Consider the following 10,028-nt stretch of genomic DNA (forward strand, 5'->3'; position numbering starts at 1 on the left):
CATCCATCCATCCTTCCATCCATTTATCCATCTTCCATTCTGTCTTCCATCCATCCATCCATCCATCTACCCATCCATCCATCCTTCCATCCATCCATCTTCCATTCAGCCATCCATCCACCCATCCATCCATCCATCCTTTCATCCATCCATCCATCTTCCATTCAGCCATCCATCCATCTTCCATCCATCCATCCATCCATCCATCCATCCATCCATCCATCTTCCATCCATCTATCCATCCATCCATCTTCCATTCAGCCATCCATCCTTCCATCCATCCATCTTCCATCCATCATCATTCATCCATCATTTATCCACCCATCATCCATCATCCATCCTTCCATCCATCCATCATCCATCATCCATCATCCATCCATCCATCCATTTTCTTTCCATCCATCCATCCATCTTCTTTCCATCCATCCATCCATCCATCCATCCATCCATCCATCCAACCATCTTTCCATCCATCCATCCATCCATCCATCCTTCTTTCCTTCCTTCCATCCATCCTCCATCTTACCCATCTGTTCTTCCATCTATCCATTCTTCTAACCATTCACCTATTACCCATCCTTCCCTCTTTTATTCATTATTCAATTACTGTTTATCTATCCATTAGTGTAGTTCATGACTATCAATCATTTATCTCTTGAGTTTCTGTCTTCCGTCTGCCAGTGAGCATTCTGTCATTATTCACTGCTTATTGCCTATCTGGGCTCTGCTTACTGTTTATTCTCTCTGCTGTCCAGCCATCCTGCACCCCTTCCCCACACTGGCTCTCTCCCCATCCTTCCCCAGGGCTCTAGGACTCGGTGTCCAGCTCCTGGGACCTGCTCTGCAGAGCCAGGAGGAGCCCAGCTCTGCCCTCACCCCACCGTGCCAACCCAACTCACATGTGACAAACACCCTTTTGCAGTGGGTTTTCTCCTGCAGCGTAGGGCACTGGGACAGCTTCTGGTAGGAACAGGTGAGCCCTTTGGGGGTCTTCTCATCGGCACCCAGCTCCCAGTAAGTCTTGAAGCTGCCACACTGCTGCTCCTGGCACACCTCCTCCCATCGCTTTGTGTTCCTGGACAGGGGGCTGTCACACAGGGCTGCCCACCGTCCACCCTGGCGCACCTCCACTATGCCTTCACACACACCTCCATCTCCCACCAGGCGGCTCTGCACCTTGGGCTGGAAGCCTGGAGAAGGGAAGCAGAGCGTGAGGCAGGGCAGCTGACCAGAGCCTGGCCAGGGCCTGCTCTTCACAGGCAGGCACTATGTGGGACCAGCAAGGCTGCCTTTTTCTGCTCTTCCCACCTGCCTGGTGGCCCCTCTGCTACTTCCTCCAACCAAGCTGTGTCTCCAGCCTCTCTGGGTCTGGCCAGCTGACATTCTGGAGCAGGAACCCTTGAGGTGAGGAAGCTGGCAGGAGGTAAGAGTAGAGCAATGGAGAGAGGCCCCCCCCCGGCCCACCTTCCTCTTAGAATTGAACCTTCTTCTCTTACTGCTCCTTGGAAAGAGAGGGAGTTTCTCAACAGGGCTTCAAACCAGTTCAGAATGGTTGCTGTTGCTGGACTGTCAAGTCAGAACTGGCCCCCAGTGGACCCTCCAGTGGGTTTTTAGAGGCAGTAAATCGCATGGCAGGAGACTGCCCATCTTTCTCCTGTGGATTAGAACCACATGCCTTCAGACTGGCAGCGCAGCCCCTTCCCACTTAAGCTACTAGAGCTGCCTGTTGAAAATGGTACGACTGTCCTAATCAAGGACCGTCAGGATGTTGCCCACCAACCAAAAGTACTACCTGTAGCATTTTGACATGCTGTTTGTTGCCATGACATGCTGTTGACTTGATAGTGTGACGCACAGCGAACAACAGACAGAAACCTTGCCCTGTCCTGTGCCATCCTTAGGATCTCGGCCTCATTCAAGTTCATTGTTAGAATCACTGTAACTGCTCATCCTGGTGAGGGCTTTCCTCTCTTTTGTGCACCCTCTACCCTTGATCTGTGGTATTAGACAAGAATACTGAATATCCCAGGGTCTGCCAAAGGAACAAACACGTCTGTCTTGGAGGAAAAGCAAACTGGACGCTCCTTAGAAACAAGGAGGGTGAAACTCTGTCTCACGTACTTTGGGTGTGTTGTTAAGTCAGTCCTTGGATAAAGACCTTGGGAAAGGTGGAAAGTCAGAGAGAGGAAGATTCTCAACCCAGTGATGGACACAGTAACTGCACCAATGGGCTCGAGCAGGTCAGAGACGTGAGGGCGGCACAGGGTAAGACAAGGTTCAGATGTGTCGCTCACAGGGCCTCTGTGAGTCACAGTCAATGGCACCTAAAAACAATTCCTCTCCCAGCATGATGTCTTTTTCCAAAACTGGGAAGTTCCACCACCCTCACCTCCAAGGAGCATCCTGCTTGCACTTCCTCGAACACAGATTTGTTTAATCTTTTGTCAATCCAGCTTCTCCAACACCACAATTCAAAGGCATTGATTTTCTCCAGTTTTTCTTACTCATTGCCTAGCTTTCAGACACATAAACAACAATTGAAAACACCAGCCACTTCAGTCTTTACATTGACATCCTTGGTCCTCAGCACTTTAAAGAGGCAGGAGATCTGCACCCCAAGAAAATAGAATGGCTTCTTTGAGTGGTTTTGTTCAATCCTGTCCTGCCAGTAAGCTTGGTTCCCGAAACCCTGCCTTTGTGCTTCCTTCTGAGGGTTTGGGGGATCTGATGCAGGAGATTGGTTTGTTGGCAGGACCCAAATTCACAGCAGGACATTTGGCCACCATCTGAGTTTGCTTCTTGCTTGAGTCTCTGAGTACTGCCCAGCTGGAACCGGCCCACAGCTGACCCTCCAGCGGGTTTTCAGAGGCAAAAGAACAGAGGCAGCAGGTTTGGTTGCTATGCAACGGACAGGAAGCCCTCCTTTATCATGGGAATTACTGAGTTGTTTTCAACCATTTGGGAACCTTGTGTTTCAGAAGAGGAAAACTGAAAGCACAGGAACGAGGAACACCCCCTGCTCTGAGTCTTGGACAGAACCCCAGATCCTGCTCCCCGCACCCCATGGCCATGCCTTCAGCCGCATAGGTCTGTGACCCAGGGCTTGGTACAGTTTCTGGGTCAGAGTGGAGCTTGGCGTCTCTCAGGACCATCAACATCACGTGCTCAGTTGAGAGGAGGTGTGACCTCACCAGCTTTGGCCCGTTTCCATAGCAACGTCTGTGTTCAAAGCTCTGGTAGTTGTCTTACTTAGAGGAAATCTAAGATAGTGAGCCTGAAAACCTGGACCCTGCACACAGAACAGCCTAGTAGTCCGGACCAGAGCTCCCAGATTCCACAAACCATGGGTTCTCATTAAAATGTGGATCAGCTTATGGGGGGACCTGAGGGAGTCTGGTGGACCCCGAGACTATGCATTTCTCCCATGTGATGTTCTGCTGGCCCAGGACCACATTTTGAGTAGCCAGGCCTCAGAGATACAGCTTGAGCTGAAATCCTACCTAGTGTTCTGTGATACGTACACAAGCCATTTAGCCTCGCTAAGCCTCAGCTTCCTCCTCTGTAAAATGGGCATGAGAGTACCAACCCTGTAAGGAGGCTGTGGACATTCAATTAAATAGTGCCCTGGAGTGGCCCCTGGCACAGAGTAAGCTCTCAGTTGATAATATTTATTATAGTCTGGACTGGAGCCCCTGGGTGACACAGAGGGTTAAAATCCTTGACTACCACACAAAAGGCTGGCAGTTCGAACCCACCCAGAGGCACTTTGGAAGAAAGGCCTAGTGATCTAGTCTTAAAAGACAGTCATTGGAAACCCCATGGTTCTGTGTTGGGATGAGGGACCTGGGTCTCACTGTGACACGTGTAGCATGGCTGTAAGTCAGAGAGTTGCAGTGATGGTAAAGGGCCCTGGAGCAGTATGAACTCTGAACTTGGTTCCTGAGGCAGCTGGCCAGAGCCAGAACGGTCCTTCCTGACGCTGGAAGATACAGTTTCTCTTACTTTCCCATCAACCCTGATTCAGTCTCGGCTGTGCCTCCCTCATCCATGCCAGTGCCCAGCCTCGGTCCCATCCGCTTGCAGCAGGAACTGTCCTGTAGTGGGAAGCTTCCTGGGACCCAGTGGGCTTTCTCGTGTCCAGTCTAGAGCCCCAGGGGGACAGGCCAGGCTCTCACCGTTTCTCCCTCCTCGTCTCTGAAGACTTACTCATGGCCCTACAGTGATGAGAGCTTTGGTGCTGCCATGGTTCAGTGCTCCAGTGTTAGCTGATGGTTTAAACCCACCCAGTGGTTCTGCGGAAGATAGACCTGGAGATCTGCTCCGGCAAAAACTGTTGCTGTTAGGTACTGCCAAGTCAAGCATGACTCATAGTGACGCCACGAACAACAGAGCTGAGCCCTGTCCTATCCTGGGCTAGCCTCACAATCTCTGGCACACTCGAGCCCTTTGCTATAGTCACTTAGTCAACCCATCTCATTGGAAGTCCTCCTCTCTTTCTCTGATCTCCACCTTTCCAAGCGTGATGTCTCTCCAAAGACTAGCCCCTCCTAACAACATGCCCAAAATATGTGGGATGAAGCTTCACCACCCCTGGCTCCAACGAGCACTCTGGCTGCACCTTTTCCAAGACGTGTCTGTTTGTTCTTTTAGCTGTCCATGAGATGCTCAGTACTCTTCTCCAACACTACAGCTCAAAGGCATCAATTCTTCTGTCATCCTCACTCGTTGTCCAGTTCTCAGCAGCATAGCCATTAAAAACACTATGGTTCGAATCAGGCACACTTTAGTCTTCAAGTGGAAAACGTTGCTCTTGAATATTTTGGAGAGGTCCCTGACAGCCAACTTGCCTAGTACAATAGGTCTCCTGATTGCCTGACAGCTGGGACCAAGGGTGTTGTTGATTGTAGGTCCAAGTAAAATGAAATAGTGGATAGTTTCAATCCGTTCTCCAACTATGGCGATACTGCCTAGGAAACCCTGTGTCACAGTTGTGCCCTGCCAGGTGGGGTCTCTATGAGCTGAAAGCATCTTGATGACATTCAGCTACAATGTCTGTGAAGCTTGCCTCGAACACATCCCAACCCACTCTGGACAAATGCGATTCCCTCCTTACCAGCCTCTTTACTCCACAGGACCCTTACTTCTCTCTTCCTAAGACCCCCCTGGAGGCCCTGTGGTCTGCCGTCCCCCTAGGTCACTGAGCTGGTGGTTCATTGGACAAGCTGTCACTTGCAGGGTTTTGCCCCCACTGCCCTGAGTTCTCAGGAGGCGCCTGGACCCTATGTGCCTTGACTGACCCTCGAGGCCGTGCTCTGAGCAGTGGTCACTGCTTGGCAAGGCGCCCTCTGCTGGTCAGATCTCACTCACCCGAGCAGAGGACGGCAAGAGGCCGGTCACTGTCCTCGGGCTGGAAGCTCTGGAAGCATTGCTCCAGCGAGGTGCAGTTGGTGTTCAGGATGGTCCAGCGGAGCGGCAGGTACCCTCTGCTGGTGTCTCCGGCTGCGCTGGGCTCAGGCAGGCGATCCAGGAAGGAGCCACACTGTAGGGCTCCGCAGATGAGGTTCCCCAGGCCCTGGGTCAGGTCCGGGGTGTTGCTGCTGATGGTGCCACCCTGGCTGCCCCGGTAAAACTCCACCACACCCGCACAGCGCAGGCCCGCTGGCCCCGCCACCAGCTGCAGCCTGGGGGGTACTGGGAGAGAGAGGGGGGTACAGAGAGGAGCGTGGCCTGCATTATCACAGCATGCCAGCAGGGACCTTCCTCCCTCACCTCACCTCTGCACACAGATTGCTGTGCGGCCCCCAAACCCAAATGAACGACTGAACCTTGACGGGTAGTGAGTTTCCCGTCCCAGGGAGGTCCCAAATACCACCCTGGAAATTAAAAAACCAAGCTCATTGCAGGTGAGTCTCTTCCAACTCATGAAGACCCCGTGTGTTACAGAATGGAACTGCATTCAACAGGGTTTCCTCGGTGGTAATCTTCACAGAAGATTGCCAGACCTTTCTTTGGCGGTGCCTCCAGCTAGGCTCAAACCCACAACCTTCAGGTTAGTAGTGGAGTGGAGTGCACATACTGTTTGTGCCCCCAGGGGCCATATGACATACTTATACTAAGAAATATTTAAATCCAAATGAAATTACATTTTAACGGATGTCTTGTGCTTTCATGTGCTAAGTCTGACAGCCTTAATGCTGAGGGGCTTTTTTTTTTTTTATCCTCTTACCAGTGGGCTTTGGAGTGGTGGTGGGTGGAGGGCTCGTTGTTGGAGGCCTCGTTGTAGGTGGTTCTGAAATCAGACACTTAGGTGAGGCAGAGGTAAGAAGCCAGGAGAGGGAGGAATGAGGTGAGGGAGGAGGGGAGACTCGGGGATACGGGGCAGCTGGTAGTGTTGGGAGAGGCCCAGAACTCATAATGTGAGCCCCCATTAAATCTACTTGGTCCAAACATTGTCTGTATGCCTCACGCCTGTGCTGGGAGGTACGCAGTATCTACCCATTTTACAGATGGGAAAGTGGAGGTCCAGAGGATAGTAGCTGGTGGAGCCAGGTCTTTGCCCCTTCCATCCTATTACGCCAGCACCCCCTCAGCCTTTCTCTTCTGTTTCCACACTGATATGTGTAATGGGGGAGGGATACTGTGAACTGAGAACCCCCCCTGACATTGATGGTTCCCAGATGCCCAGGCTCAGGGCCAGTACTCACCTAAGCAGATCAGACCTAAAGGCTGGCACTGGCTGATGCTGCTGATGCTACAGTTGCTGATGGACCATGGTGGTCCGTGGCAGATGAGAGGGCGATGCGGCTTGTTGAAGGGAGAGAAGGTATCCAGCCTCAAGAGTGCCCCACAGCCCAGCTGCTGACAGAACGTCGTGGGCTGCTGGCTGTGCTCCTGCTGGTCCCAGCTATGTTTACACACTGTAGACCATGCTCCGTGGTACCGGACCTCCAGCTGGCCCTGGCATCGCGAGTTGGAGTTGCTCAGCTTCACCTGGATCTCTGGGGGTGGAAGAGTTGGCAAGGTGGGGGACGGTCAGACGGGGTAGGACCCTTCACTAGGTCCCCACTACCAGCCGAGCCAAGTGCCCTCCTGCCCCACATGCTGCCTTGCACCATCCATCTATCTGTCACCTCTGGGCACAACTTCTTACCGCTAGGCCACCAGAGCTCCCTTTAGAGATGCTTTTTGTCTGACTTTTATCATACAACGAAAAAAAACCCCATCACAACAAAACTTATATCTGATTTGAAAAACAGTTATCTTTTGTTGTTGTTGTTACTATGTGCCATCGAGTCAGAAGCACCTCATAGCTGACCCTCCATTGTTTTCAGAGGCAGTAAATTACGCGGGAGGAGATTGCCCATCCTTCTCCAGAGGAGCAGCTGGTGGATTCGAACCGTGTGCCTTTGGTATAGCAGTGCAGCCTCTTACTACTAGGTCATCAGAGTTTTCTTTATCTTTTTTTTTTTTTTAGATTCTTAAAATCAATAAGATAATTTACATACAATGGAGTGCATTCTTTTGAAGGCTACAGTTCAACAGGCTTTGACACATGGACGCCTTCAAGTCACCACCAAAACCTAGCTGTAGACCATTCCCCCCAGAAAGCTCCTTTGGGCCCTGGGCACTCAGCTTTCCCAGGCAGCCCTGGTTCTGCTTTCTGTTGTGGGACATCGGTCTGTAGAGTGTCATGTGATTGGGATGACGCAGCATGTTGGTGGTGGTGGTTTGGTGCCGAGTCCGTGCCGACTCGGGCAGGTTCATGTGGTGGTGGTGTTAGGTGCCGTTGAATCCAGTAGGTGGCCCCTGTCCTATCCTGTGCCATCCTCATCCTCTCTGACATGCTTGAGCCCATCGTTGCAGTCACTGCGTCAAGCTATCTTGTTGACTGACTTCCCTTTCACTGACCGTCCACCTTGCCAAGAATGATGAGTGGCCTCTCCTGGCAAGATGCCCAAGGTACGTGAGATGAAGCTTCACCATCCCTGCCTCCAAGGAGCCCTCCGGCTGCACTTTCTCCAAGACATGTCTGTTTGTTCTATTGGCCGTCCTTGGCATATTCACTGCTCTTCTCCAACATCGCAGCTCCAAGGCTCCTTCTTCTGTCACTCTTATTCACTGTGCAGCTCTCAGACGCCCAGCAAAGTGATGGAAAAGAGCCCCGCCTGAATCAGGCACACCTTAGTCTTCAAACCAACATCACTGCCCCTCAGTAACTTGGAGAGGTCCCTGACAGTAGTCTTGCCCAATGCAGTCAGTCTCCTGCTCCTCTGACTGCTGGTACCTAGGGTCTTGATTGTGGGTGCAAGTAAGATGAAATCGTTAGGACCGGCTCGTAGCTAACAGAGTGAAACGCTGTCCCGTCCTGCACCATCCTCACCGCCCATCCGTCCTGAGTTACACTGTAGCCACCGTGTGAACTCATCTCATGGTGGCTCTTCCGCATTTTCATTGGCCCTCCTCTACCTTATCAAATATGACGTCCTTCCCTAGAGATCGGTCTTTCCCATGGATGTGTCTGGAGGATGAGGAGGCAGCGTCTCCACTGCTGCTTCTAAGGAACATTCCAGCTGCATTTCCTCCAACACAGGCTTGTCTGTTTCTTCGTCAGCACCACGATTCAAACATGTCACTTCTCCTTCTGTTTTCCTTTTTCATGGTCCAGTTCTCATATGCAAAAGCACATAAACAGTATATGTGTGGGTTTTAGGCGGGGCGCTGTCTTCTGCTTCATGCTCTTTGAGATTTCTAGTTCTGCATGTGTCAGTAGCTCTCGCATGCCTTCATTGCTGAAGAATAAATACCTCCACTGCCTGGTGAGATCACAGTTTGTTAATCACTGAGCTGTTTCTCCTTTTTGGCGACTCTGAGCAAAGCTATTATGAGGACATGTGTCTCTTGTCTGGGTGTGGACTCATTCGCATCCTTCTCGGGCGACTGTAGGACTGGAATCACTGGGGGTCATGAAGTAGATACTGAAAATAATCTTAGAAGTTTCTTGAAGGAAAATATGAAGACATATATTGGTTTGCCTTTTCATAAAGGAACTTTGCAAAAATATCCAAGAAGCTATTAAAGTAGTTATTACTGAGGAGAGGAATAGACAGAAAAGGGATGGAAATGGGAACAGTGTTTAAAGTAGATATTTTAAAATATTTAAGCTAGGCGAGTGTCTCACCTAGTCAAGAAATTAAATAGAGGTTGTGGTGCTTTTTTTAAGGTGAAAAGGCCTTAAGATTGATTCTGTGGAAGTCCCTGTCAGGAACCATGGGTCATGTCACTGCTTTCTGCCTCAGATGAGGACACTTCAAGCCCGGAGCATGCAGCTGGCCCTCGCCAAGGTCCCTGGACTCATTAAAACACCTCACATCTGTAGCTCCCACCGGTCTGCCAGGCTGTAGTCCTTGGGTGGCGTGGGTGCTGATGCCATGTGAATGCTCTGACACACGTATTTCAAACACCAGCAGAGTCACTCATAGGGCCAGGTTTCAATGGAGCTTCCAGACTAAGACAGACTAGGAAGAAAGGGCTGGTGATCACCTTCCCCAAGTCGACCAGTGAAAACCTGTAGATCACAGTAGAGCACAGCCCAGCTCACTGGCTTTGGAAGTGTCAGCAGAGGAGTCAGGCACTAGAGGACTCACGCGTGGTGAAGGGGAGGGTCTGTGAGGACGAGGCAGAGTCTTGGTGAGGTGGATTGGCACGATGGCCAGAGCGATGGACGTGAACGTGCTGGTGAGTGTGATGGTGGCGCAGGAGCACTTTGCTGTATGTAAGGTCGTCACAGGGCAGAGGTGACTTGATAGCATCTTTTTATCATCTACCTACCTCCTTCCATCCATCCATCCATCCATCCATCCATCAATCCATCCATCCTCCATCCATCCATCATCCATCCATCATCCATCATCCATCCATCATCCATCCATCATCCATCCATCCATCCATCCATCATCCATCCATCCATCCATCCATCCATCCATCCTCCATCCATCCATCCATCCTCCATCCATCCATCATCCATCCAT

At 51.1% G+C, this 10,028-nt stretch overlaps 1 protein-coding gene across 1 annotated transcript in view; it reads right to left on the minus strand.

Moving 5' to 3' along the window:
* CD5 (CD5 molecule) overlaps positions 1-10,028 on the minus strand; it is a 27,763-nt gene that overhangs the window by 4,289 nt on the left and 13,446 nt on the right. The window contains exons 2-5 of the mRNA XM_006899892.1: positions 6,705-6,998; positions 6,227-6,289; positions 5,368-5,691; positions 900-1,190 (exon numbers count right to left, since the gene is read on the minus strand). Of these exons, the coding sequence (XP_006899954.1) occupies positions 900-1,190; positions 5,368-5,691; positions 6,227-6,289; positions 6,705-6,998 (972 nt within the window). The remainder of the gene's footprint in view (positions 1-899; positions 1,191-5,367; positions 5,692-6,226; positions 6,290-6,704; positions 6,999-10,028) is intronic.

The sequence above is a fragment of the Elephantulus edwardii genome, unplaced genomic scaffold (assembly GCF_000299155.1).
Source record: "Elephantulus edwardii isolate Elephantulus edwardi_28Jun2011 unplaced genomic scaffold, EleEdw1.0 scaffold00268, whole genome shotgun sequence".
Classification (NCBI taxonomy): domain Eukaryota; kingdom Metazoa; phylum Chordata; class Mammalia; order Macroscelidea; family Macroscelididae; genus Elephantulus; species Elephantulus edwardii.